This window comes from Drosophila simulans, chromosome 2L (genome assembly GCF_016746395.2).
Source record: "Drosophila simulans strain w501 chromosome 2L, Prin_Dsim_3.1, whole genome shotgun sequence".
Taxonomy (NCBI): Eukaryota; Metazoa; Arthropoda; class Insecta; order Diptera; family Drosophilidae; genus Drosophila; species Drosophila simulans.
Window position 1 is genome coordinate 14,570,307 of NC_052520.2, and position 27,465 is coordinate 14,597,771.

At 39.5% G+C, this 27,465-nt stretch overlaps 6 protein-coding genes and 1 long non-coding RNA gene across 14 annotated transcripts; 3 read left to right on the top strand and 4 right to left on the bottom strand.

The window, feature by feature from the left end:
• Window positions 1-112: 112 nt before the first annotated feature.
• Window positions 113-1,459, top strand: LOC6732359 (COP9 signalosome complex subunit 1). Its single transcript, XM_002079444.4, has one exon. It carries the CDS (start codon window positions 260-262, stop codon window positions 1,352-1,354), a length of 1,095 nt encoding a protein of 364 aa, XP_002079480.1. The 5' UTR covers window positions 113-259; the 3' UTR covers window positions 1,355-1,459.
• Window positions 1,460-3,200: 1,741 nt separating this feature from the next.
• On the top strand, window positions 3,201-5,163 carry LOC6732361 (outer mitochondrial transmembrane helix translocase). Of its 4 annotated transcripts, none has more exons than XR_006542071.1 (3): window positions 3,201-4,567; window positions 4,628-4,751; window positions 4,801-5,159. XR_006542071.1 is itself a non-coding variant. In XM_044923640.1 (3 exons), exon 2 carries the CDS (start codon window positions 3,399-3,401, stop codon window positions 4,551-4,553), a length of 1,155 nt encoding a protein of 384 aa, XP_044779575.1. In that variant the 5' UTR covers window positions 3,296-3,312; window positions 3,371-3,398; the 3' UTR covers window positions 4,554-4,567; window positions 4,628-5,163. The 4 variants fall into 4 exon arrangements, 2 of the variants coding, with proteins under 2 accessions (XP_016025010.1, XP_044779575.1); XR_006542072.1 differs by having other exon boundaries at window positions 4,826-5,158; XM_044923640.1 differs by having other exon boundaries at window positions 3,296-3,312; window positions 3,371-4,567; window positions 4,628-5,163.
• Window positions 5,164-6,244: 1,081 nt separating this feature from the next.
• Window positions 6,245-8,779, top strand: LOC6732362 (chymotrypsin-like protease CTRL-1). The gene is made up of 4 exons (XM_002079447.4): window positions 6,245-6,455; window positions 6,561-6,606; window positions 6,665-6,819; window positions 6,924-8,779. Exons 1-4 carry the CDS (start codon window positions 6,251-6,253, stop codon window positions 7,385-7,387), a joined length of 870 nt encoding a protein of 289 aa, XP_002079483.3. The 5' UTR covers window positions 6,245-6,250; the 3' UTR covers window positions 7,388-8,779.
• Window positions 8,780-8,947: 168 nt separating this feature from the next.
• LOC6732363 (vitamin K-dependent protein C) lies at window positions 8,948-13,464 on the bottom strand. 3 transcript variants are annotated; one of them, XM_044923676.1, is made up of 4 exons: window positions 13,228-13,462; window positions 13,127-13,172; window positions 12,909-13,069; window positions 8,948-9,045 (listed from the first exon to the last, which is right to left on the bottom strand). In XM_044923676.1, the coding sequence occupies exons 1-4, from the start codon at window positions 13,448-13,450 to the stop codon at window positions 8,948-8,950; spliced, it is 528 nt and encodes a 175-aa protein (XP_044779611.1). In that variant the 5' UTR covers window positions 13,451-13,462. The 3 variants fall into 3 exon arrangements, with proteins under 3 accessions (XP_044779611.1, XP_039153969.1, XP_016025011.1); XM_039298035.2 differs by having other exon boundaries at window positions 8,949-9,045; window positions 13,003-13,069; window positions 13,228-13,464; XM_016178269.3 differs by lacking the exon at window positions 8,948-9,045 and adding an exon at window positions 12,307-12,816 and having other exon boundaries at window positions 13,228-13,447.
• Window positions 13,465-19,988: 6,524 nt separating this feature from the next.
• Window positions 19,989-21,563, bottom strand: LOC6732364 (chymotrypsin-like protease CTRL-1). The gene is made up of 4 exons (XM_016178268.2): window positions 21,293-21,563; window positions 21,191-21,236; window positions 20,963-21,141; window positions 19,989-20,885 (listed from the first exon to the last, which is right to left on the bottom strand). The coding sequence occupies exons 1-4, from the start codon at window positions 21,510-21,512 to the stop codon at window positions 20,065-20,067; spliced, it is 1,266 nt and encodes a 421-aa protein (XP_016025012.2). The 5' UTR covers window positions 21,513-21,563; the 3' UTR covers window positions 19,989-20,064.
• A 116-nt stretch (window positions 21,564-21,679) lies between these two features.
• LOC120284193 (serine protease grass) lies at window positions 21,680-23,114 on the bottom strand. The gene is made up of 4 exons (XM_016178267.3): window positions 22,760-23,114; window positions 22,637-22,682; window positions 22,400-22,575; window positions 21,680-22,344 (listed from the first exon to the last, which is right to left on the bottom strand). Exons 1-4 carry the CDS (start codon window positions 22,992-22,994, stop codon window positions 21,761-21,763), a joined length of 1,041 nt encoding a protein of 346 aa, XP_016025013.1. The 5' UTR covers window positions 22,995-23,114; the 3' UTR covers window positions 21,680-21,760.
• Window positions 23,115-23,960: 846 nt separating this feature from the next.
• On the bottom strand, window positions 23,961-26,477 carry LOC6732365. 3 transcript variants are annotated; one of them, XR_006542020.1, is made up of 5 exons: window positions 26,081-26,477; window positions 24,683-25,203; window positions 24,344-24,630; window positions 24,180-24,243; window positions 23,961-24,118 (listed from the first exon to the last, which is right to left on the bottom strand). It is a non-coding gene; the product is annotated as an uncharacterized LOC6732365 (long non-coding RNA). The 3 variants fall into 3 exon arrangements; XR_006542021.1 differs by having other exon boundaries at window positions 23,963-24,118; window positions 24,688-25,203; window positions 26,143-26,476; XR_001599965.3 differs by having other exon boundaries at window positions 23,964-24,118; window positions 24,688-25,203; window positions 26,081-26,473.
• Between the last annotated feature and the right edge of the window lie 988 nt (window positions 26,478-27,465).

The window sequence follows — 27,465 nt, forward strand, 5'->3', positions numbered from 1 at the left end:
TGAAAAATAATTCTTCACAGGATTCAAGGTAAAAACTACATTTTCACGCTTTGATATTTTGAACATAAAGTAGAAAGTATGTTGGTAAATAAAAGAATTTATTAAGAGTATACTAGTAATAACATTTTAAAAACTAGAACGCTCTTCTTTCCCATTCACAAACATTTGGACTAAAATAGTAACAAATTCCGGAAAGAGTTTCCGAATTTCTTCCAACTTGATTTCCCGATCCCCCTACATTTTGATAACAGCCAATGCCATGGATAATGTGGAGGAGACCTTGTTGCATCTGCCCAGCTACGCTGATCGCTATACGGACATTCCCCGCCTCATCCGATTGAAGTTCATTGCCCAGGTCTGTCCGGAGCTAAGTGTTCCTGCCCTCGAGCTGGCCCTCAATCATGTGAAGACCACCTACAATGTCAAGTTGTACGACGAACTCTATAAAACACTGTGCGTTGAGGTGGACAGGAAGTACCCCACCCAGTCCAAGGGAAACGAAGAACTTCATGCCACAGGTGGAAGCGAGCCGAGTACGTCGAGTGGCAGGGGGAGAGAGGTGGTGCCCTATGATTCCTACTGGGTGGAGGACAACATCATGGAGGCCACTCTGATGCTTCAGGAACTGGACGCCGAACTGAACTTCAAGAAATCAAATTCGGGCAGCTCCTATGTGCGACGCATTCTAGAGGAGATCGGGGATCACCACGAGAAGAGTGGGAACCTGCAGATGGCGGTCAAGTTTTATGCTCGAGCCAGGCCCTACTGTACCAGCAGCGAGAATGTAATCAATATGTTCCGGAACCTGATAAGGGTATCAATTTACATGGAAAATTGGTGGCACGTACTCACCTACATCGATGAGGCCAAGCAGTATGCCTATGGATTTGAAAATCTGGCCCAGGAGGTTCCAGCACGTCTAAGCTGCGCCGCCGGTTTGGCTCATATGGGCCTAAAGATATACAAGTCTGCAGCCCAATATTTCCTGAGTACTCCGTATGGGCGTTACGACTACGATAAAATCGTGGCACCCGAAGACGTTACTCTATATGCTGGCCTTTGCGCTCTTGCCACTTTTGATCGAGAAATCTTACAGCTGGACGCTATCAACTCGGAAGCATTTAAGCCATTCTTTCAGCTTTCGCCAAAAATGTGGACCATATTGGCCAAATTCTACGCGAGGGAGTTTGATACCTGTATGACTCTGTTGCGCGAAATCGAAGATCATGTCAGGCTGGATGTTTATTTGTCTCCCCATGTCAGTGCGCTTTACGATTTGATAATGGCTAGAATGCTAAAGAAAAAAAACAGGGAAGTTATGACGGAATCTGTGAAAAAGCGGAAATCAAGATAAGGGCTAAAAGTAGACATATCAAAACCGAATATTCATTTGTATTTCGGGGACCCTATAGATTTAAAGACCCTTTTATTTTTTACAACAAATAAAGTCCAACCTAAAAGTTTTATTTTTTTTTTAATATTCCGGTGGATACTGCCAGCTATTTTAAGTTTACTTTAAAAGCATCTAACTTAAAGGATGTTTTTTTTTATATCGTCTTGTCACATTTTGACGAATGCTGCAAAACTTTCCAAGTGAAAGCTCAAGCTTTTGCAACAATATAGGCACAGTAATAACAACAAAATATATAATTAAATTTTTCGTGTGCTCAGCAGAACGAACGAGCGAACTTGGAATCTGACAAAGAGGACAAAATAAGGGGAAAGGACTACGAATATAGTGGGTGGTATCCAGCGAAAGGTAGTGAGCGAGCAGGAGTTGGTGAAATCATGAAATATTGCATAGCTGAAGTGATTTTTATGAACTCTTCAAAAGTAGCTCAGTGAAAGGCGAATAGACAGTGGAAGAACTTGGGCTGTTTGTTCAACATAAAGGTTCCCGGCACGCTAACGAGCTTAAAGATGTTGCACAAAGTGCGCACTGAAATTGCATCCATAATGGCGCCCAACGAAGGCGGTATGATATAATGCCCAGTAAGGGCTCCCTTCGCCATTTTCCATTTCGGGATAAAGGTGATTTTCACCGAAAGCTGAGCCCAAGTCTGGAAAACTCTGTTAAGTGGGCAAAGGTCAAGAGCAGATCAGATTTTAGAGCTCATAAAAAATAAGCCACTTCACTGTTTAAGATGGATTTCACTTCTTAAGGTACTCTTTCAAATTTAATTAGATTTGTTTAAAGAAATTTTTAAACATGCCTTAATTCATTCAATTCAATTCATTTTGTTGACCAATAGCTCAATCTAACTAAATTCATATGGATTATAGACAAGGTTTAGTTTTACATGAAGTAAGCGGTTGTGAAATTCTCTTAGGTTTCCGTTAACTTACAACATTTTCTGGCTTAGATTGGATTTAATTTTTGATCGGCGCAAACAGACTTGAAAATGTTGGATTAAAATGCTAACACGACTTTTGCGAAATACCAATTTTTGGGTGGCAGACAGAGACACCTGAGCCAGGAATATGAAAACTATTGGGCAAAAACGGTGGATAAAAGGGCTCTGCTCGTAGTAGTGGAAACTTCGTCCAGACATTGTGTTGAGTAATTCTTTTGTAATGCGGAAGGAAGCCCAAAACAACACAGTGCACAGCGATTTCCGTGAAGAGGGAAAGGGCAGCGGAAATAAATTCAAGACAAAGCACAGAACTGACCTGCGTTCGGTGGGCTGGGAAAATTGGGTGGTAAAGGGGTTCGCAGATAAATTGCTGCAGTGTTTAGTTAATACTTCTGACCGTCTTATGGCCTGGCCTTTCGTCCTTGGCTGCTGCGTCCAATTCAGCAGGATACCGAAGGAACAGCGATGGATTCTCGCAGCTAGATACAAGGAACAAGGAACAGCAGCTGGCTCGACAAGTTTATCTTTTGTTACATTGACTTCCGCTGAGAGATACTAAACTAGAAAACATTCTTCTCCGCCTTCCATTCAGGCTTTTTCAGTTTTATTTGCCGGCATTTCTTGCAGGTTAGCGTCAAAATCCTGCAGGAGGAACAGAGGCCAGAACAGAACCCGGAAAACTTAAACAGAAATTAAAACGCATCTGGACAATGCACAGTGGGTAAAAAAGGCTTATTACTCCTTATTTTATGCAGTAGGTAGCTTTGGTTTTAATACATTTAGCAGAACTACTTTTCCTATTTAATCTTAACAAATTTTTAAAAAGCACCTTTTGTTTTTTTGTCTGTTCGAACTTAGACAACTTTTTAAAGGAATATTTTTCTACGACACTTGACAGTCCTATATTAATTTTATCGTAAATCTGTGTTGTATATACACTGTCGCGTAGCAGTAGGCAGTTAGTAATACAACGATGTGTAATTTATAAAAGACATTTATTTATTATTCGATACTAGATTGTCGATACAAATTGGTGTGTGAAAAATGGACTCGCAGGAGGGAACTCAGTGCCACATCCTGGCCGTCGTAATTCGGGTGTGTGTGGTTAGCGCGTTAACGTACTACACTGCCAAATGGATGATCAATGTGCTGGATCCCAATAATAAGATTCGGGGTAAGGCGAAATATGTGGCGGAAGAGCAGCTGCGCAAGCTGAACTCCTCGGCGATTGGCGCGGCAAAGAAGTTTCGAGCCCGTGACTTTAATGAGCACGAGATGATGATCGCTTCGCATCTGGTGACTCCTGAGGACATCGATATAAGTTGGTCGGATATAGCTGGACTGGATGGGACTATCCAGGAGCTCAGGGAGACGGTGGTTCTCCCAGTGCGTCATCGTAAACTCTTTAGCCGATCGAAACTGTGGCGAGCGCCCAAGGGAGTCCTGCTGCATGGGCCTCCTGGTTGTGGCAAGACCCTGATCGCCAAGGCCATTGCCAAGGATGCTGGGATGCGATTCATAAATCTGGACGTGGGTGTGCTAACGGACAAGTGGTACGGCGAAAGCCAGAAGCTGGCCACGGCCGTTTTCACGTTGGCCAAAAAACTTCAGCCCTGCATCATCTTCATAGACGAAATCGAATCTTTTCTCAGGATGCGGGGTAGCAACGATCATGAGGCCACCGCCATGATAAAGACTCAGTTTATGTTGCAGTGGGATGGGTTAATGAGCAATACCAACATTTGTGTCCTTGTTTTGGGGGCCACAAACCGGCCGCAAGACCTCGATAAAGCCATCCTACGCCGTATGCCCGCACAATTTCACATTGGAGTGCCGCGAGACTGCCAGCGACTGGAAATCCTTCAGTTGATCCTCCAGACAGAGCAACTGTGTCCTTCGGTTAATCTGAAGGAACTGGCCCGCTTGACGACTGGGTTTTCAGGATCCGATTTACGGGAATTGTGTCGCCACGCATCCTTGTACCGTATGCGCCAGTTTATGCGAGAAAAGCTCAACACCGGCGAGAAAATTGGAAAGGGCAAGATTGAATGGGACTTCGAGGTAAAGGATCATGCTTTGCAGGAGTGGGAGCACTTGGAAATCCAAATGGACGACCTTCTCAAGTCGCTGTCCGTCATGAAGGCGTCCAAACATCAGGCGCAGGGCACTTTTGTCGAAAAGGATCTGGAGTTGGACTGAGGACTACGTATTGGGTATTGATGAGCATAAAATCGGCAATAAAAGCTTCGTTATCTGCTTCATCAATTTTGCAGTTTTCTCTTGTCGTATCTGGAAGATTTCTTTGTATAAGCCAAATTTTATATCAATTAATATTTTAATCTCTGAAGCGTCAAGCCTCCTTCAAAAAAGTGTACTTGTCTTGCTCCCAGCGACTTGGTATGTTCAATAACAAATTCCATTTCACAGCCAAGCTCATTTTTTTCAGTGCTTCGCCATTATCTTCCGGCTAGTTCTATTTTACGAGACTACCCTCTTTATACCTCCTGCCCAGTTACCAACACCCCAAACTGTCAGCCCGACCAATATTTTTCACATTTCATGGCATGCATGAAGAGTTTTTGCAGCCATGAAGAGCGGCGAGATATCTGAAAAAAGGTCTGCAACCAGGAACGGCTGCGAAAGAACAGCACCAGCACAGTGGCAACAAAAACTCAAAATAACAACAGCTACGACAGCAACAACAAAAAATCTTTTATGTAAAATTGAATATTCATAAGTTGATTCACAGAAGCGGCAGAAGCCTAACTACGGACCTCAGCCTCCGCCTCGTTTGCTTCAGAATTACTCTTGCGAAGAGTGTTTTTATTTTTATCATGCATATGCAATTCAGTAGTAAAGAAGTTAATTAATAAAGTCGGTATATGGAAAATGTTCTTTAAAAACGAAATAGGAATATTTACTACAATATTTCAACTTCGGTTTTGTCAGCCAGTCAAGTTTGCATGAAAATATTAACTTCTAATATTAACCCATCTAAATACATGATTAGTTATATTTAAGCTAGTTTTATATTTCTTATTATACAAGAGATTACAAAAAAAATAATAGCTTTAATAAATAAGAAAAAAGCTAAAAATTTAAAGAGCGGAAAAATCGATTATTATGTTATTTAATGGTCTTTAAGTTAGATCTTAAGTGTGCAAAGGGTACTTTATATTCGGTATTTAGGACCATGCAATGAGGTCCTTTGTTGGTAGTGTTGTTGCATTGGACTGCTCGTTGATTGTTTTTGTGTGTAGTTTTGTTTGGCTGAGTGAACCTGCAGACGCTTCCGCGCCACGCCCCGAACTCATCTCCCGCCCACGCACACTTACCCACATAGGGACACACAGGCACATGCAAAAGCTGCCGGTGTTTGCTATTTTGTCATGCAAATTGTATTTATTGCGGCCAAAAACCAACAACAACACCGAAGCCGCACAAAGATATGGGGGCGTAGACGGCCTCGCCCCGCCTCCTGTAATTGTTTGCTATTTGTCATTGTGTGCGTGTGTGAATGGGGTGGGGTGTGGGTTGTGGGGCTGCGTATGTGTGCTCTATTGTAAACAAGAAAATTGACTGCCGCTGGTGACCTGTAAACTTGGGAGCACTCTTTCGAGTTCCCCGAAATGCCATGCACTTCCCTAAATTCAATGGAGATTGTCGAAATAAAAGACGATCCTAAATGGAAATCTGGAAAACCGGATTATATTTCTGTTAACTCAATTTCAAAATTGTGCTGTAAACAATAAAAACGGTTAGACAAAATCCCAATAGATTGTGTCTTGAAAGCTTTCGAATTCAGCGAGCTCATTTCCCATTTTTTCTTGATAAGCATATACTTATGTCGATTATAATAAACTAAGAGGTTCGTACGATCAAACGACAGTATCGCGATGAAAGCACAACTAATCGGAATGCCAGTAGTTAGTATTCTTCTATTGATGTGTATACCCTCTTTAGTTTTAAACCAATTTCTCGACGGCGAGTGCGGTGTTCAGCAGAATGGACGGACAGTAAATCGTGCCTCGAGTCCCTGGATAGCATTCCTCCACACGACTGATTTGATATTCGTGTGCTCTGGAACTTTGATCTCTCACAGTTCGTAATAAAAGCTATTATTTAATATTAGCTTCTAAGTATCACATATTTCCATGTACATATATGATTGATTGCCTGATGATAATACGGAATTCCTGTTTTTAGATCTAATACTAACTGCTGCGCATTGCGTAACGTCCAACTCAAAACTGTAAGTAGCTGCTCAAATCGATGAAAAAATCGTATTTGAATAGATGTTTATTTTCCAGAGTAGCTCGGCTTGGGGAGTTTATGGGAGGAGAAGAAAAAACCTTAACAGTGTTGCATGATGTAAGGGAATCCAGCAAACATCCCTTTTTCGATATGATAACACATGCGTTTGATATAGCCGTTCTTGAGCTTGCAACAAAAGTTGTTTACACAGGTGAATATATATGATTCTATTCGCATATGAAGAGTGGTTTTGCTAGAAAATTGTTTAACATGAATCAATTAGATTTTTAAAGAGAACATGTTTTCTTGGAATAGACAACATCAGACCGATCTGCATTGTGTGGGATCGTTCGTGGAAACGCTATATCGATAGCATTCAGATACTAAGTGGCCCTGTACGGGGCAAGCCAGAGAATGAGAATGACGGTGGAAACAGAATCCTGGACATCCGACGCCAGCCACCAGAATGGTGTCACAACTATATGGGCACCTTTAGGGAGAACACATCGAGCAGCATGATCTGCGCTGGGGACACAAAAAGTAATCTATGCAACGCGGACTCCAGCAGTCCTCTGGGAGCCATGGTGGTTCACAAAAAGATACAGAGATATGTTCAGATCGGCATCGCCACAATGAATCAAAGGTGCAACATGCCCAGTATATACACGGATGTGCTAAGCCACATGGACTTTATCCTGCGAGCATGGCGGTATTATAGCAAAGGTCACAGTTCCTCAGAATCTAGTTCAGCGAAAAAGTCACCGACTAATCAAAAATGAATTCCGGTTGAATTAAAAACTTTCAGTGATGTCTTTAATATTTCAGATAAAGGATAACAATTTTTGTATATGTAAATTTTGCTAATTACTGACTTATCAGGGATGGCAAAATACTCTTTGAAATGTCATCCGGGGTAAACGGATTTGGCCAACTAATTTGATTGTCAACAAAATTTAGGTTTACGATTGTATGCGCCGTTTAGCTTGACTGTTTTATGTAAATCGCTGTAATAAAATCAAATGCAGCTGTGGCGTCTTCACAATTGCCTACTAGATGGCATAATTGAGCCAAGAGAAACTTTTGGAGAAGGATTTTAACAGCCAGCAGCAAAAAACAATTAATTTAGTAATGCGCCTCGGCAAAGTCATGTGAAACTGAAAGCTTACAGTCGATAAACTTTAATGATTCACTCTGCTAGCTAATTCAAAGAGCACCAAATTACAGAGGACTCTACTATTCAAATACATATAATTTTGGAGCACATGAGGGCGACGATTTTTCATCTGCTTTCAGCTTTTGAATTTAAATTGACGTGTGGTTTTCGCCTGATTAAATTATTTACCTCTTGCAACTTATCAGATAGCTTAAATATTAATTTCATAAGTCCTCCAGTTGGCTATTTCAATTAAAATGTGTACTTCCGCAAGCCACTTGACAATTAACACACTCTTTAAATGACAATTTCTTTGCCTCGGCTGTTGATAAACTGCATAATTTATGTAATTTGCTTCACCAACAGACACACTCACGAGCACTTATTGATGACAATTATTTGAAATACTTTTAAGTGAGTGGGCAAAAATTTATTGAATTAATAATTAACTGCAATTGCGCAATACAAAATTTATTTTATTGCTGTCATCAAGTGGCTGGGAGAAGCCAAACCGGGATGGCCCTGTGCATCATTAAATAATTTTAGTCGCATTCATAATTTAATTGATTTAAATGGGAATAGCGATTTCTCTGTCAATTATCGCACCCCATGTGCACGAATGTGCTGTTTTAGAATAATTGATGACATTTAATATTAATTACACTTTACAATCCAACTTGAAACCTTTATTTGTAAAGGGCACATTCTATTTTTTCCCGTTGCATGCCGGCAGTTCTCGAGGCTTTAACTAATTTTATTACTGTGCATTAATCATGCACCGCATGTTAATAAATATTAATGTCCTTCAGCTAGCCAGCGAACTGCCAATTTTAGCCATAAAATTTCCGGAAAATTTTGCATAAAAGTGTACTGATTTATGACATTGCCAAACAAAAAAAAAAAAACAAACAAGTTCATTCAGCCAGTGGGGTTGCAAAAAAATCATGCACAAATTGCAATTAATTATCTAGTAATGAAACGAAAATGCTTAATTAAACATTGAATCGACTTTAATGTACCTTTTAAAAGTGCAGTTTGTTAGCACAAATATATATGTTTTGAACAATAAGAACATATAACAATTGCATTCAAAGGATTATGCACACCATAGCTTTTAAATTTTGAAGTATATAGGCAGAACTAATCAAAATACTGTATATGAAATACTGTACCGATATGCCATCTTTTATTCTATTAAAAGAGTATTCTTTTCGTGGTTCCTGTGGCCATTTGTTGCATTCGCTGCAATCCTGGATGTTTCAGTCTTTTGGTCATTAAACGCATCTGTGTGACAAAATAAAAAATGGTGGAAAAAACTATTAAACTCCTTTGTAAGGACACAAAAAAATGAGAGACAAAATAGACGTTGGTTAGGGGCAAAGGGGAATGTTGGGACTTCAGTCTTTTGAGGGAAATGGCAAAATCTGTGCTTTTGCGCACGACCATTTCTATTTCCTTTGGCCATTTCTAAAATTTGCATTTTTCATGCCACAATGTATAAAATTCATATTTATAAATCTTTTAACTGCACACACCACACCAAACACAAAATGGGACACATCAAAAAGCCAAAGCACAGACAGAAGTAAAAATGTGAAAATAGGAAATGAAAACGAAAAAAATAAACAAAAAACGAATGTCGTTCAGTCAGGCCGACTACAAACAACTCTCTACTTTAACAATTCAATATTGTATGAATATACATTGATAAATGACTGCAGAGAAGTTCTTAGATGAAATCAATGAACGCAAGTGTATTTTAATTGTTATCCTTAATTGGCTGCATATTTGAAAGCAAGGTGCGGTCCAAAAAATTTGGGCTTACAATAAATTTCGAAAAAGTGTATATGAGAAACTTGGATAAAAATACAAAACCATTCACACTCTTTGCCCAGAAAAAGAGCAACACCAAAGGAGGAGATATAAAAATGTGTTGCAAGTCAGAAGTGAATGAATGAATGTGAATGAATATGACTTTGCCACACCGAGCAGAACACAATAAAAATGATAGGACCTCGCTGGCCAGTGGGTGAGCGGAACCCAAAAGGCAGGAAGCGGAAGAGAATGCGGGGAAAGCGGAAGTGGGGTGCACGGAATGAGACACCGCTGCACGGCGCTGTGATTTTTCATTTGGAGCGATTTTCCTTGGACTGCCTTGGGCAACAGTTGTGGCCAAAAGTGGTGGGGGTACTGAACGCGTGCGGCATGCAACTGCAAAGTGACCAAGCCACCACGTCTGCTGCTGCATGTATTAAATTTAAATTGCTTAGCCTTTCAGCCTCTCACTTCTGAATATATAACGGAATCCCTTATTTTTGGCCTTTGAATAATAAATAAGTCTCGGAATTTTGGGGCTTTTATATCATGTACTCGTACAGAGGGTTGCCGATGAACATTTGAATCTTAAAAATAAAAGCAAACATTTTATAAATTTTTATACATATTGTTAGATATTTTAGTGCGAATGTTAGTCATTTTGACTATTTTATATTTTTATAAAAATTTGTATTTGTATTTGTATTTGTCTGTATGATATAAGTAAGTGAACATACAAAAAGTTTTAAAAATTGTATCCACTTAGAACGTATAACTTTTTGCAGAAGCCTGCGCAAATTTGGTCGCATACCTTGCAGCGCACGCCACCTTTTATTTGCTGCTGATTCAGAAAGTAAGCATCTCTGGCGTTGCTATTTTAATTTTAGCCTGCCACGCGTTTGCTGAAATTAGCGTGATGCACTTCCCCCCATTACCCACCTCACTGCTGCTACTCAGATACATTTAACTTTGGGTCTACGTTCGAGGCGTTGACGTTGCATTTTTACTTGCACGCTTAAGAACTTTTCTGCGCCAAAGTTGTTCAAATAAAATGGTAGAAAGGAAGTTTGGCACGGAGGCTGGAAGTCAAGAAGGCGCCTCTCATCAAGTTTGCCTGGCTGGCACAAAATTTTCAGCACTGAAAAAAAGTCCACAGGACTTTTTATGGATTCTATTTTAAATATCAAAATATATATTTACAAATGTGGGTTTTATGCGGTACTTAAATTTGCATTTGTATAATTTGTGTGACATTTTCTTTATATAAATACCTTGTTAACAACATCCCATTTTTCGGAGTGCAGGATGTGGGATGCTGCAGATGACTATCCCTGCTACTTGGTTTCCTCTACCTGTCTCTGGCATTCTAATTAGCGTCGACTCGACCCACCTGCTTCCTTCTGCCAGAAAACTGCGACTTCTTCGCCGATCATGGAGCACTTCGTTAGTCGCGTGCGTGTGACATTGTGTACATGAAACAATTATGCAACATTTACGCGCAACTCATAAAAATGTCCGTGTGTGTTCATGAGCTCGTTTTATTTATATCAAAGAAAGCTGATTTCAGTCAACACGAGCCTTTTGGTAATGCAAAGGGTTGGAAATTGAGTTTGATATTAGGGAACTCAAGCACCGCGTTATTAGACTAGTATTTTTGTGCTTAATATGAGCCGTAAAATATTTTTTAATAGTTGACAGTATTCTTTGAGAACAAAGAAACTAGCTCAACTAGTTTTAAACACTTCACCCAAATTATTAGCGAAAGTTCAAGCAAAGCGGAATTAAAAATGAATTGCATAAAAGAGAACGCCAAATGCGGGAAATCTTTTCCCCCAATCGGAAAACTCCACCCGCCAAGCTCAATAATTGCTAGCCCAGCGTAAAATTTTGCGCTGACTTCATTAAAAAATAACAAAAAAAAATGTCTAACAAAAAAGAAAAAGAAATAAAATTGCAAGCAAAATGAATGAGTCTGGGCCACAGAGTGTAGAGCGGGAATGGCATCGATTGAGTTCAATTGGCGGGCATCGGATGGCGGGGAGGCAATTGTAAAATGGTCAGACCATGAGCTAAGCCAATAATCAAGGGTCTGGAGTCGGGGACCCCCAGTGTCTGGCAGGTGGGCGGGGGTTCGGTTCAGTTGGCGGTTGTTCAGGGGGCGGGCCGGGCTTTGCGGTCCGGGAGGCGGCAGCTAATTTATTACGAGCATTTAACAAGCATACTCCTGGGGTCTCTCACGAGTCCGCTTTGATTTATTAGGTGTTTGGTGAAAAAAGCAAGGCAACTAAATGAAAAGCACAAGAGGACGAGCACGAGCAGGCCGAATCGAGGAACTAGGAATAAGGAACACGGCACACGGACCAAGGACCAAGGAACCGACCGGATGGGCAGGCTGCAAAATTCCGAAACACTAATGTGAATGTAATTTGTAGTTAATGTGCTGTCGGTTGGCATGTGGGCGGGCACCTCGGCTATTCAGGCATTTTAATTGTTCAAACCAAATCGGGATTTTCCGGAAGTTTCGAAGGCCTTCCTACTTTTCGCAGTACCGCCTCCGTCAAAATGGACGCTTTCATTTATGCAGGCTAACGGTGAGAAGGTTGCGGCATTTTCAAGGATATTTTTTGCTTTTAAAAGTAATTTTGTATTATTTTAAAATTCTTAAAGTAAGAACCACATTTTAAATCTCATAGTTCAGTGATTGTACTTTTTTTATTAATACTTAATACGCCGCAAAAGCTTAAACAAAATAATATTAATCTTCTGAATTAGCATTCAATGTGGTATTTTCCACATCGAAATTATTTTGCAGATCCCAAGTTTTGGGAGATCTTTCACTTTTGTGGTACTGTCGCCATACTGAAAGGATAAAATCGGTGTGACTCAGAACATCCGTATAAACGCTTGCCCTTTTGCATTTTTGGTTAGTGGTTGCAATGCCGATTAGGACATAGCGGCGAAAGTTCTTAAAGGATATAATGGCTCCCAGAGGACTGCTAAAGTCTACGTTGCACAGTTTGGAGTCCGAGTCCCCAGCGCAAAACTGACTGCTTAAAATTGCAGTGCCGTTTTGGGTAGAACACATATTTGCTGGTTGACGTCTTATCTCGGTAATTCTAAATGCATAGCTTTCATTTTGATAATTGGGTAGACCCCATTGTGCACCGCTTAGCACCTGGATGTTGTCGATATAGTTTCTCCAAATGGTCCACCACACTATGCAAATAGGCCTAATGGTTTCTACGAAGAGAACCAATTCGAATTAAGCAAATGCAATATACTTCGGAGTCTTAATAGATTAGAAAGAAAGGAAATGCAATTAATAAACTCACTTGAGAACACAATATCCGTAGCCAAGCCGAGAATAGCAATGTCATTGGCGTTTGTAGTCGTATTGTATAAGGGATGTATAAAGGTTTGGCTTACTTGGTGCTCGGATAACATCGTGTCATTAGCATCTTCCGTTCCTATAAACTCTCCAACATGAGCTACTCTGTAAGCATATATATTAAAAGAAATTTATTGTTGGTAAATATTTCAAATCACGTGCAGTTGTTCGTTGGCCCTTGTGCAATGCGCTGCAGTCAGAACTAATTCTGTAATGTAAAAGAATATGTATCTGAATTCGAAGAAGAGATTGCATTGACGAACTTTCAGTTATCACAGTTCCGCCGCACACGTATAGCAATTCCGAAGTATGAAGATAAGCCATCCACGGACTCGAGATATTATTCGCAATCTTCCCATTCGACAGAAGTCCGCACCTTCCGTCGAGATATTGCGATGATCCCGGGATGGGGAGCAGAAACAGCAGTGCTGAGATTCCAATTACAACTGAATCCATTACGCTACTGCGGATCAATCGGTAGTGCATTTCTTTTTAATAAGCTGGACAATCGGTCTTATCAGGCTGTTTATTCCGAGAATTTTGAGTCATTATTATATCAGTATAATGGATTGCAGTTGAACTTGATCATTGAACATAATCATTAGCACCGTTGCTAATATTTTAGAATCACTAATTATTTAATAAAATTAATTAATTTTCCCTATATAAATTAAAAAAGAAAGGCAAGAAAAGATAAGCCCTACGCCGCAATAAAATAAACACAATAATATGTAATTCGTTGCATATTATTTCTATTAAGAATGATGTCTTTTCACTGATTAACTTCAAGACACACCAGTCACCACAATTTCCGCATTTATTGCTGCCTTTTCTCACTTCGTTTTTTGTTTCACATTTTTTGCAGCTGCCCAATGTTAAATGTTAAATTTTCATTGTCGAATTCCTTCCTCCTTTATTGTTCAACAACGACGGCGTTCGCATCACAAGCTTTTCCATCGGCGGCCATTAAAGGTCATAAATCACAACATAGCATAGAAATAAATCAACCCTTTATTATCAACACATCGCAATGTTTGTTATCGAAAGGGTTATTTATAGTTCTCCTGGGAGCGAAGGGCCAAAGAATCGGCCCGAGCCAGCCGGAATTTGTGAATATATTTACCGGAATTAACTACGGCTCACAGATTGAGTTCAAGGTTGAAATTCGCTGACCGAATTGCCTACTTATCGGTGTGTGTATGTGTTGTGTGCTTTTTTTGTGTCCTGGCAAGCTCATTAAGCAAATCGCATTATTTGCTCATACGAATTCAAGTATCTTTCCAGTGCACTAAGCACACAGAACGCTCTGACAGCCCCACAAGGAGCTTCATTTGCCGGCAATTGAAAGCCTGAAAAGACACACTGGGGAGGAGCAAGAGCTGCACATAGAAAATGAATACATCATTAGCTGCATAAAATGTCCTTGCCAACTCAAACGTACTGATGCACAGGAAAAATAGTTTCCTTCAAAGGGAACAACACATGCGTTTCGGTTTAAAGCAATTGAGGAACTTATATGTCGACCCAAATTGGTTTAAAATTCCAATTTTATTTCGTATGATTAAATACGCTATTAAACTACGAGGAATTATTTAAGCATAGGAATAAATTGAGTAAATTTTAAATAGAAATAATTACTCATAGTTAGTCTTGTGATGGACGCTTAACCTTTGCCTATTTTTTTTATTATCATAAAACCTTATAGAGGAATCTATAATTTTTATCCGTGTAGATACCCGTATACACGTTTATACGAACGTGTACGTTAGCTACAAGTGGACAAAGCCGACTATAAGTGGCAGAAGAACGAAAACCCGAAAGGAGGACGAAAACATCAACGCTCCATGGCTACTTAAACGGCTTAGGTCTGAGGACTTATGCAACTTGTTAACTAATTACGTGCACAGCAGCATAAAGTGGCTTAAAACACACGCACCTGAGGCCACTTAGGCATCGAACACAGAGGGAATTTTTCATAATGCCCTGGCAATAACATCAAATAAGCTGATAAGACCGAACTGATAGGTCACATTAGGTCCTTATTAGGAAGTGTGGTGAAGATACAAATAATTGCAATCAATGAGTTATGCTATTTTATATGTAAATAAATAAATACATAAATATTTCACTAAATAGAAACCAAATATCACTGTTAAATTACAGAAATATACACCATGTCAAGGCTTATTGATTGAACTATTTTGAATTTTACAATTTATTGATAACTATTCCATTTAATCCTTAAAATAACACGAAGTTAATAATTTTAAGTTTTCGATCTCTATTCTATGAGAGTTCTGATTTCCCTTCAGATTTTTTTACTTGATAATTTTTTCTTTATCCTTCCTGTTTATTTTAACTGGATATCCATTGGTGTTATTTCTAGACTTTTTAATTAAATTTTAATCACCATCAAAGTTGATGGAACGTTCCGAGAATTGTATTCGTTTGGCAGGTGTTCAATAAGTTAATTTCCTGTCTGATAACTGATTATTCGTCACTGTTGCATTTAACAAGGTGGTGGTTATTGAGAAAGATTTAAATTAATCCCATTTTGTTAACTGTTTATGCTTTTTATATAATTTAATTAAATTTTAAAGTCCTTTAGGCAAACGTCGTTTAGCATAGACAAATACATTTCATTTCGATTTGTCTGCAAAGAAAAATCTTTTTGGAAGCAATCTAAAATACAAAAGTTTGCAGACAACAAAAGGCAAAACATAAGAAAATCAAGAGCAGAAAGGGGTCCAAAAGGAGTTGGAAAAAGGCCAAAAGGAGTGATGAACCAAACAGCCATTGAATATAATAAATCACACCTTTGTCACTCAATGCGAAAACGTATTTTTCCAATTAAAAGCCAAAGAACGGTCCCCTGCAAATTACTTTAACCTTTCGTCGGCCATCGGGTTGCCGACATGTAATTAGTTGACAAAGGTGTTCGTGCCAGTTGATTTTAGTGGGCTTGGGACGGGCTTAATTGAATTTTTATCTCGGCCAATGTGGCTTCTTTCCACGTGTACTTCAAAAAAGTGTAGACAGAAAAATCCCTAGTAACAGAAAGTAAAATGGCGAAAACGAAAGAATATGCAAATTTAAATGAATTGATCAATTTTTTTTTATCTAGTGTAGTAGCAAAAGTTTAACGAGTTATCTAACCAATTTTAATGGAAACTTTCTTCTCGGCTGATTAGGACTATAGATAAGTGAAAGAAGATTATAAAATTCTATTTTAAAAGCATTATTTAATTGCAATAAACTTGATACTTCCGTGCCTCGCCCAAGCACGAATCTATATCTGTCAACATTGTTGATTTTCCGAAGAGCTCTTCTTTGTTTCGCATTGGGAAGATATGCTCGGTGATTGTTGTTGGCTTTGGGTGATTGTTGTTGGCAGGTGGTCAAAGGGAAAGGTCCTGGGAGTGGCAACAAACCGCAGCAATGTCAACAGAATAAGCCGATTGCGTGGAATTCCGCCATTGTCCCCTTCGATCGCTTCTAGGGGATTGGCTGCTCCGCCAGTCAAATGATAAGTCAATTGTTTGGCTTGAAATTTCCGTTGCCACAGCAACTACGCCTCCAGCACTCAGAAAAATTAATACATAAAATTATGTAGCAGTAAAAAAATAGAAATAGAAATTGGAAATTTAGTTCCAAATTTATTGTGAAATAATAAAATATAAATAATAAAATATGTTTAATTGTGTAAAAATTACAGCTAAGCGAAAGCTATGAAAGAAAAAAACATATTAATACTTTTATTATTTATTAAAAGTAATAACATAATTGCAATTATTTACATATTTAAAAGACTAAAAGCGATAATTGCGTTTTAGTGTACAGGCCACGAGCAATTCATTGAAAAAATGCAAATAACTGCAGCTAAGGGTTTGCCTATTATTAGCCCCATTTAGTTTCAATTTGTGGTCGAAACGATCTAATTATTTATTATCCGTGGCCCTTCCCTGCTTTGTTGACCATCCCTTCAAGCCAAGCGCGGTGGCTTTTATGGCCACCAATTGCGCTTAAGTGGGAAAGCAGCAGCTTTACGAGCATTCCCCATAGCTGCTCCCACTCAAGCCACCTCCGATTCGATTCAAATTGGCACGCAAGCCAAATGAAGTTATAAGTTTGGCCAACGGAGAGGGTCTTGGAGCGAGTGTGTGGTCCTTATTCAAGCTCCTTGTTGCTTCAGATTTGCTCGGCTGAAGTCTGGAGAAATCGGTACAACAAGTGTGCGCTTTGGGCAGATACTTAAACACCGCAGTGTGGGTACCCTTATTTTAAATAATTTGCATTAAAGCAATGCGAATTTATGTTTAATATAAAAATCACTAAGCTTTTAAGCCTTTAACTATGTTGTGATATAATAAATTTATCTCTTATACTTCATATCTAAGAATTATAATTAAAAGGAGACAGGGCTTTAAAATTTTCATTAATATTTTTTTAAAACAATATACTAATTTAGTAACTACAAAAGATACACTCCTGCAGATATCGTACATACTCTGCGCCCTTCGACAAGCTGGCCAACACTTGCAGAACAAACAGTCGCCGTGGGAAATTATTAGAGACAAATAAATTAAATTTTATAGCTTGGGTGCGCTAACACGGAAGGAAGCCAGGACAGACGGTAGCAGGAGTCAATGGACGGATCCCAATTTGATTGACGATTGTTTGGGGGCAATTATAGATTTGGCTGGCTTGTTTTCTGCGAGCTTATAGTGGTGGAGCTGGCTAATGGCTGGCTATCCCATTCCCAGCAGGACAATGGACACTTCAATTTCCTTCAGCTCCATTTATGGCTGAAACATGCAAACTAAAAGTTAAGTTCTGTGCGAACTCCGACCCCAGCAGAGTAACAACAAAAGCCGCTCGACTCGATGGCGTTTAACAAAGTTATTGGCTTTCCCTCGCTTCCGCTACCCAGCGTTCTTGGCCATCATCAACACTGTCTGTCCGATGCGCCAACTCACCCACTCTGGGTGCCCCGTTTTCTTGCCACCTTTTGTTTTTTACAAGCACTTTGCAAATATTTATGGCTGAAAGCAGCGTAAACAATAAACTCATAAACTGCAGCGACGACGTCTGCGTCACAGGACACAGGACACTGGACCCAGAACCCAGCGGGTAAATCGATTTTTAAAATGAATTTTGTTTGCAGTTATGCAATATGTATACACATTTATGGACACAAGTATGTAACCGTCCTGAAGCGATATGATACCGGATATTATGTATAACATTTAATAAAGAAGCTATTGAATGTGTGCTACAAGCTCCGTAGAAAATAAGTGCCTATTAGTTCATTAATAAATTAAGCATTAAAAGAATAAAGATATTTGTTTATTTTCCTACGATAATGAAGGGAAATTTCCTTTCAGTCGTTTTCGGGCTTTTAATTTTATAAAGCAGGCATATATTGTCAATTAAATTGACTGCTGTTTGACCAGCACTTGTGCTTCACATGCCTTTGTTGGTCGAAAACCTCAACAAAAAATGGGCATATGTGTACGCGTCGATGAAAAGGGACAGTATGTGCAATTTATAAATTAGCTAAATATTTTGGTAGAGACTCCACCACCACCTCATGCACCCTACGACCGACACATCCTGCTGCTTCTGTCCAAACAATACGCATGCACATGCATTCTGGAACTCTATTTGCTCAAAATTTTGACTGCAGAAATTGCAGCAGTGCTGGGAACTGTACTGCCAGTTGTTGAGCAAACATTTACCAGAGAAGGGAATTTCACCAATGAAATTAGAGTCTACATTGAAATTAGCAGGCGACGCAGCGTAAGCTATGTCCCTAAATTCAGAGGTAAATATGAAACGAAAGTCGGCATATCAGTGCGATAAATATATAAACAATATATTATGGTGCACTGAAATCAAATAGGGTAGATAACGTAAATGTTTCGCACAAAGTAAATTATCGATATATTTCCTTGTAGTGTAGAAGATTTCTGCTCTATTAATTTAATATTTATTTATATACCACGAATTTATATATATTTATTAGGACCCATCGGCAAAAAACACAATTAATATCCCTGTCAGATTATTACATTTTTTTAAAATGTTGAAAGCCTGTTTACAACTTTTGAGGGGTTTTTGAATTTTTGCAGGCAGTAAAAATATTTATTACATTTCTTTGAACACGTCAATCCATTGGATTGCTAGAGGCAGTTTAGCTCACAGCCGGAATCATCAATTAAAAAATCGAATTGACTGTTATCTGTTTTTATATTTCTACACATTCACATGAGATGTCTCCGCTTTTTCCGACAATTGTCGACTGCAAACTCTTGTAATCCTAATGAATCCAGCACCTATTTATTTTTCATTGTGGGAAATTGTGCAAATGCCATGACAACAGTTCGCTTTTGGGGGGGTCGAATGCCACGCATACACATGGCCACATGGTCTGACCATCATACGGATACGAGTGTGTTCAATTGTTTAAATGTGCCGTAACAACAGTGCAAAAAAGTACACAGAACCTGAAAGTAATTCTGGCTTTCGCAACACAAATTAAGTATGCCCTTCAGTGAAGTAAATGAGGTTACTTAAAAAATATGTGAAATATATATATAATTAGCAAAATTGTAAATTTACCAAGATGTTGCGCACATTTCTGGATTTTATTTTGTCAATATAAATAGCTTCGCAAAATGTTCTGGAGCCCCCACAGATACTTAAACGGATGTATCTGCAGACTGGTAAGGGTATTTCGAACAAGACAGATACTGATGTAGATTCACTCCTGCCCGTTGTTTGCATACATCAGTCTGAGCTCGGGGAATAGGCAGAAGTGCACAGGGTGGATTGCTGACAGATAGGCAGTATTTGCTGCTATTTTGTTACTGCTTGTTACTGTTTCACATGAGGCTTTGTCTCTCATCAGTTTAATTAGTTGGCAATGCTTTTGCTTTGCTTTTTGCCAGCCCCTTCACACGAACCCCCATGGAAAACAAAAGCTTAGCTGGAACAAAAATAATTTTGTCTATGGCATTGCATGTAAAGCTGACACATATATTTCTGTTCTTCTTAACATTGATTTAAATATTTTATTTTGCGAACATATACGCTTTCAGCTAAAGAATCATTGGAAAGTTTCCTGGATATCTATGGCTATAGAAATACTCGTGCGAATCGCCCTCTGGGCTATAATCATTATACCAGTCATTGTCCACTTTCCCGTAATGACCTTCATGGGAGTCCCAAACCGAATCATAATTGAAGTCCCAATGTCCTGGCATGGGATCTATAAAGTTAGGTTCCAGAATCGGGGGTATGACAGGTGGCATGGGAGGAGGATTCGGTGCTGGTGGGATGATAATAGGTGGACTCGGTGGAATCGGTGGACTCGGTGGAATCGGTGGACTCGGTGGATTCGGTGGACTCGGCGGACTCGGTGGACTCGGCGGACGAGTTGGTGGTCTAGTTGGCGGTCGGGTTGGTGGTCTGGTTGGCGGTCGCTGAGGTCTATTTGAAACTGTCTTTTTGTGACCGTTGCCGAAGTTACGCCAAACCTTGAGAATAAAGCCGATGTGGCTGATAACATCCGTGTACACACTTACATATTTGCACTGTCGGTTTGTGAAGCTGGCAATGCCGATTTGGACGTAGCGTTTCGAGTTCTTAAAGGGAATTAAGGCACCTAGAGGACCACCGGAATCGCCATTGCACAGATTACTGTTCGAGTTTCCCGCGCAGAACTGATTTCCCACGATATTAGCACCGATATACTGGCGGCACATTTGCGGTGGCTGCCGCCTTATGTCTAGGGTCCTGAGCGCATCGCTGTCGGTTCCGTGTTCGGTCTTGCCCCAACCAGTTCCGGTTAGTATCGGAATTTTATCGATATACTTCTTCCATTTAGGATTCAACAAAATACAGATGGGCCTAATGTTATCTAGTCAAGCATACAAAAAGTTAAAAAGTTGGATTTGCCTTTTGTGGGGAAAACTGAAGTTATATTATAAAGCCCACCTCTGTAAACCACTGGCTTTTCTAGTCGCAGAATGGCTATGTCGTTCCAGAACATTTTGTTGTGAAATAGCCGTGGCTTGAAAGCCTCGTCCACTTTGTGCTTTACTCGAACATGGCAGTAACTTCCAACGCATTTGTCATCTTTTTCACTTCTTATGTACTCCCCCAGACGAGCATATCTGAGAAAAAAAGATATATAATATTTTTCATTGGATGGATATCACTTACAATGTCTGGTTCGGTTTTAGGCAATGCGCTGCAGTCAGTACCAGTCCTGCAATGACATTTTATAATAAAAACGTATATATACAAAACAATTTCTGTACGAACTGTTTGTGATCAAAGTTCCGCCGCACACGAAATCACCATCAGTTGATTTAAGAAATACCATCCACGGACTCGAGTTATATTTCGCTATTTTGCCATTTACGACCCTTACTAGATTTTTTGATTCAGTTATAGTTCCACAATTCGGGTCAAGAAACTGACAATATCCTGGAAGTGGTAGAATAAATAGCATAGCCACAATGGCTAATGCTAGGAACTTCATAACTGCGGTCTTAATTGCTCGAATGTCGGGTGATCGATCGAAGATCTCTGCTTTATAACGTCGCCAATGGGCTTATCAAGAATGGATTCCCGGAAATTTGTATGTATGTATATGTTAATTTTCATAGTAAATCGAGCAATTCGCAAGATAATTGTGATTAAGTGACCATTTCTTGTTTATATTAACTTTTAATTAATATGTTTGTATGTTTTATTTATATAAATGTACTTAAAATATTCTAACAACTTTTACCAGGTTGAAATATAAAAGTATCCTCCAGGATACCACTCGGGACTGTAGTTCCAATCCCAATGCGATCCATGATTGGTGTCGTAATCGTAGTCTTGGTAAGTCTGTTTTGGAGTTTGCCACCATGTAGGCGGACGGGTGGTCGTTGTGGGTTTCTTTGGGATCGGTATCCTTTGACCCTTGCCGTACATTCTCCACACTCGAAGGATAAATTCGGCATGGCTCAGAACGTCAGTGAAAACACTTGCCTTTTGGCAATTTCTGTTCGTATAGCTGGCTATACCGATTTGGAGAAAGCGCTGTGTGTTTTTATGCGTTATCATTGCTCCCAATGGACCACCGGAATCGCCATTGCAGAGATTACTGTCCCAGTTTCCTGCGCAGAATTGGTTACCAGCGATGGTCTGGCCGATGAACCTAGCACACACCTCTGGTGGCTGGCGACGAATGTCCAGCGTCTGAAGAGCATCACTGTCACTTTCCATTTCGGTCTTTCCCCATCCAGTAGCAGTTAGCAAATCGATTTTGTCTATATACTGCCTCCACTTATGATCCCACACAACGCAAATGGGCCTGATGTTGTCTACAAAAATAATCTTTTATAAAATATTTTTATTCCCAAACACCGAGGTTGCTACCTCTGTACACGACACTCTTGGCCAACCGCAGAATGGCAATGTCGTTAGCATGTGTATTGGGATCATACAACTTGTGCTTGAAGCCCGCATCTACCATGTGCTCCTCTCGAAAATTGCAGTAATATCCGATGCATTCTTCACTCCTCGTTCTTTCATACTCCCCCAGCCTGGCTACTCTATTAGGGTATGCATTTGAGTGCTTAAAAGTCTATCCGTTTGGTTTTTATTGCTACTTACAAATGCTGATTTGCTATGAAGCAATGAGCTGCAGTTAGTACTAGTTCTATTGAAAGGTGCCAAGATTAAATACAGTTCTTAGAAATTTACAACCAATGACATTGGAGTCCAATGAATACGCACTGTTCGTAATGAGAGATCCGCCGCACACAAACATGTCTGTAGTCGAGTGCAGAAAAACCATCCAGGGGCTCGAGTTATATTTAGCTGTATGGCCATTGATTATGCGATGCGCAGTCCTCGATTGTGTTCGAATTCCGCAGGCTGGGTCGAGAAATTGACTGCATCCGGGGTGTAGAAGCTGGAACATCAGAATAATTCCAACGAATGCTGGAACTCCGATTACTGCGGTGTGCATTGCGCGAGTGCTTGACGATTAATTCTGAGGCTCGGCTTTATAATCCAGCTTATCAGGCGAGTACTCGTATCAAAAATAATATTAAAGTTCTTAAATCGTATTACAAAAAGTGTAAAGAAGTGTCACTTTAAGCAGCTATGGATTGCATTAAAAACTGCATCGCAGTAAAGAGGGCAGTTTTGGTCATATAAAGTATATATATTTAAAATGATAAAAAAGATATCACATTTTCTCGGTTTTCAATCAGACATCGGTGTTTTTTTTAAATTTATAAATACTGTGAGGGTATATAATCTTCGGGTTGCTGAAGCTAATTTTCTTTCGTGTTATTATTGTTTACATTGTTTACCATTTACAGCGAAATAACATTGGTATCTAGCTAAACACTTTTATGTTGGAGGTTATAATTGAAAAGCATGAAAGGGGAAAACAACATAATACAAATAAAAATTTTGCTAACTCGAAATGGAAAGCAGGAAATTCGTTCACAAACGGAAATGTGCATTTAATGGGTTGCAATTTCTAGCTGCAGTTCGAAGCAATTCAGAAATTGGCGTAGATTCGTTTTAACTGCCTCGTTAGTGAAGGCAGCGAAATATCTACGAAAGAATGAAAACGAAACCGCTTTCCTTGCCAAACACAGCCGCACCTCCCGTAGTCATCATCATCATCGGACTACCCATAGATTTATCGTTTTTATTCGCTGAAAATCACATTAGGTGAGGGTAAAACCAAGAGGAGCGAATAAAAATTGGCCGGCATCAGAGAACGGAGAGTGCATAGCTCCACCACTCGAACTCTGGCCGAACAATCCCCAATACAAGATATCCCAGAATAGAGATGCCTTATACTGGGTGTTCATTAAAATAATTTAACAGTACCATCCCATTTAAAGATGAGATCGAACGTATAAACAGGAAATACAACGCAATTGTAAATAGCATTAACATTTATTTTTGAATACCATATTTAACTGGAGAGCCAATTATATTACTACCCTGTTTTTCAGAGAGATGCACTTTGCGTCTGCCGTAAAATCATTTGGATGGAGACCAGAGGTAAAACGTGATGCAGGGGGCGGAGTTGGAAGAAAAAGGTGGTATATTGGGTGGAAAAGGGGGGCGCTTAGCGAAGACAACGGCTAAAATAAAAAGTGTTTGAAATTATAGCTTTCAGGCGGCTTACCCGCTCCTTTCATCTGGCGTTCAATTCCATCCAACCGCGCGAAGAAAGTGCAGGACTCTGTTGACTAAGTGGGGCAAGTGGGAGAATTTGTGGGTGGGTTGCACATGAAATATGAGTTAAGAAAATTGATGACAAACATTTCAACGTTTATTGCATAAAATTACCATAAAATATTGCATGCAAGTAGTTTGTGTCTCTCCCTTCCTCTGTGTACTTTCACGAACTCAGCTCGTTATAAAAATTTTCCCTTTGATTTGAAAGGAGGTAAACGCCAGCATGATTGCAATACGAGTTGGCGTAGTAGTTGAGAATTAAGCTAAGATTAAAGTGGATTATTTTATTACAATCGAGGGCGCATAACTTTAATTTATATATATCGATACTATTATAAATAATCAAGGAATTTCCCACGAGTAAGAAGGGTGGATCCATCTGATCGGTATCTCTGGATCTGCAAGAAAGCTATGTTTAAATACTAGTTAATATATAAATAAGTAAAGTACTTTACTCTCCAATTTTGTACTTGCCAACCATATCATCGCTAGAATGCGGCCATTGTTCCGTCTTGGGCATAATTAAAATTGATGAAGAGAACGTTGGGATGGAATGCAGCACTTGCTGCCTTCCACAACTACATTCTTCGCAGCTGCCTTTTGGGTCTGTGCGCTGGCCATGTCAAATTTATCACTATACCTTCTTCGGTGGCCACTATAAATTGTTGCCTTTTGCCGGTGAAGATGCTGGCTTTGGCATCCTTTTTGCGTCGCTCCTCTGGGCAACCCGTTCTTCTTTGCCATCGCTTTATGTTTTGAGTCCTGGACAGCGCCGCAGGCAACATTATTTGACGTAACCAAAGTAATTTTAATTTTCACCGCAGCACTCGCAAAACATCAGCGTCGGGCCGCCCCAGGACGCAAAAGAGGGCCCAGGACCACCAAGTGGCACTACAATGCACTCTGTGGAGTTGTGGGTGGGTCGGCGGCGGTGGGTGTTGCTGGTGCAGTGGAACTGGATGCCCGGGAAACTGGGGATTGGGAGTCTGGTTACTTAAGCATATTGCAAATAGACTGCATAATGAGCTACGCTTTGCTTTTCAAGACACTCAGGTGGAAATCGAGTGAACGAAGGCTAACGAGAAATGGCTGAAAAAGCATTGAACCAAAAGATGGCTGGGGCTCGTTTATAAAAGTGAGTTTTTTACGAAAGTTACCTGAGAGGAAAATGAGATGAAACGAAAATTATAAGCGTGCCGCTTTTATTTTCTTTATCAGTTAATGTAATCGATAATGTTTTATGTGTAATTTAATCCAAATACTTTTTTTCCTTAATGGAAAAAAAGGTTTACACTTAAAGATTTAAAACTTATAAAATTAAAAAATATATATATTTCCGAAACGCATATTAAATTGACAGCAAAGTAAACTTGGAAATATAATGCAAATGCTAGTTTCATTACCTCTGGTCTGGGCCTCTCCTCCAAATAAACCTCATTCACTTCTAGAGATTTCTAACATTCTGTATACTATAAACACATTTGCATGAACATAAACTTGCACCGAAATTTACATAAATTTAAAATGTATTCTGTATTCAGTAACGCCATAATTTAATTTAGTACCGCAATCAAGTGGTTCAAGCTGAAATCGTTTATTTTTTGCGAGAAATGTTTGGAAATTCGAAATGACAAGCGACGAGACCAACAAACACACACGTCCGGCGGAGTGAGACGGATAGTCCTTCAATTTGGGTGATCTGCTCGTAAATTGGTAGCCAAGGCAAACTCTTTCCCTATATTCAGTCGTAAAGCCAACGTATGCAAATTTCGTATTCACTTTGTCACACATGCACACAAATAGACAAATACACACGCACGGAGGGATGTCCGTTTTATTCGAACTCACACACACACACTCGCACAGGCACATCCTTGTGCATTCATCATCAGCCACATCATCATTTATACATTGTATTTGTCTGCCGTTGTTGTTGTTGCTGCTGCCGGTGGTGGTCTGCAGTACATAAAACTGCTGACATTTGTTGTTTCCAATTTAGGGCAGTGCATCCCCCGCCGCACAAGCCCCTCTGGCGCACAAAAAATTCGAAGTTTTCGGATAGAGCTTAACATTAATTGATTTAGAATTTGTGGAATTGAAATTATGTTGAGTTGACAGTTTAGGGATAGAGCCGCACACAAGCGTTCTGATGAATGTGTTTCAGCTAAATGGATAAAGGTATCGCCGACGGCTTATAGAAATTAATAGGGTGTATAAGGGAATGTAGTCTGGAGACTAAATAGACTCAATTAAAGTGACATGTTGAAGCCCTAATTTATACATAATATTAAGTATAAATAGTTTCGAACTTTTTAATGTTTCATCAGTATTTAATAATCAAAATAATAAAGAAGTTTTACCATTTCGGTAGGAAAATGAATTAAATTGATAGATTTTTAAATAATATATTGCAACAAAACAAGACTAAAACAATAGTTTAATTAAAAATTAAAAAATTAAATTATATTATCTTCTTTAAATTTGGTAGCGTAATAACTGTTGTTAATTAATAGATATTGAAAAAAATAGAACATTTCTAAAAACGGTGGATTTGACAGCTTTTTGCAGAAATATAAAAAAAATATCTGATACTTTGTTAGAAAATTACTTGAAATCTCCTGTTAAAAAATCAAAAATATGGAAAGCACTGAAAATTAGACCACATTCGTACACTTTTTCTTTACTGTACCAGAGCTCAGAGCTGGCTGGCAATTCTTCAGTGAAAAGGCCACAAGCTGTGCTAATTAGCGCAGACAAAAGGCTCGAAAAACTGAACGAAGCGCCGCAGAGGCGATACAAGGAGTTGCCAGGCCATGAAGTGTGGAAAACCCAGAACAAGCTCTGACCGAAAAGAAAGACCAGAAGTATGTGTGTTTCTATACAAATTTATATATATATGTATATATACATGTATATATATGTATGTATGTCGGAACGATATGGCTGAAGGTAAAGCAAAAGGAAAGCAACGACGGTAGCGGTAGCAGTAGCAATAATTACAACCGTCGGCACACAAAAGACTTCAACACAAATACACACTGGCAGGCATATGTATGGACAAAAAGTGGAAACATTACGCATACGCCCCGTTGCACGACTGAACCCTGCGCCGCTGCGGCTCCGCGGCGTCTGTTTCGGTTGTTGTTGCCCAAACAAAAGCCTCAGCGCACAGAGATAAAGAGAAAGCAAGCCCCTTTCGACTCGGTTTGGACAATACGTCTGCGAAGAACAGA

Bases quoted from the DNA above. Each gene is read 5' to 3' on its own strand.
- LOC6732362 (XM_002079447.4), top strand. From the start codon at position 6,251: ATGAAAGCACAACTAATCGGAATGCCAGTAGTTAGTATTCTTCTATTG. The intron at 6,607-6,664 runs GTAAGTAGCTGC...TTTATTTTCCAG, and splicing joins GTAACGTCCAACTCAAAACT to AGTAGCTCGGCTTGGGGAGT. The intron at 6,820-6,923 runs GTGAATATATAT...TTCTTGGAATAG, and splicing joins AACAAAAGTTGTTTACACAG to ACAACATCAGACCGATCTGC.
- LOC6732359 (XM_002079444.4), top strand. From the start codon at position 260: ATGGATAATGTGGAGGAGACCTTGTTGCATCTGCCCAGCTACGCTGAT.
- LOC6732361 (XM_016180154.3), top strand. From the start codon at position 3,399: ATGGACTCGCAGGAGGGAACTCAGTGCCACATCCTGGCCGTCGTAATT.
- LOC6732363 (XM_016178269.3), bottom strand. From the start codon at position 13,420: ATGGATTCAGTTGTAATTGGAATCTCAGCACTGCTGTTTCTGCTCCCC. The intron at 13,070-13,126 runs GCACGTGATTTG...ATATGCTTACAG, and splicing joins ACAAGGGCCAACGAACAACT to AGTAGCTCATGTTGGAGAGT. The intron at 12,817-12,908 runs GTGAGTTTATTA...TTCTCTTCGTAG, and splicing joins TACGGATATTGTGTTCTCAA to AAACCATTAGGCCTATTTGC.
- LOC120284193 (XM_016178267.3), bottom strand. From the start codon at position 22,994: ATGCACACCGCAGTAATCGGAGTTCCAGCATTCGTTGGAATTATTCTG. The intron at 22,683-22,759 runs GTGCGTATTCAT...ACCTTTCAATAG, and splicing joins CGGATCTCTCATTACGAACA to AACTAGTACTAACTGCAGCT. The intron at 22,576-22,636 runs GTAAGTAGCAAT...ATACCCTAATAG, and splicing joins TTCATAGCAAATCAGCATTT to AGTAGCCAGGCTGGGGGAGT.
- LOC6732364 (XM_016178268.2), bottom strand. From the start codon at position 21,512: ATGAAGTTCCTAGCATTAGCCATTGTGGCTATGCTATTTATTCTACCA. The intron at 21,237-21,292 runs GTTCGTACAGAA...ATGTCATTGCAG, and splicing joins CGGAACTTTGATCACAAACA to GACTGGTACTGACTGCAGCG. The intron at 20,886-20,962 runs GTGGGCTTTATA...ATGCTTGACTAG, and splicing joins AAAGCCAGTGGTTTACAGAG to ATAACATTAGGCCCATCTGT.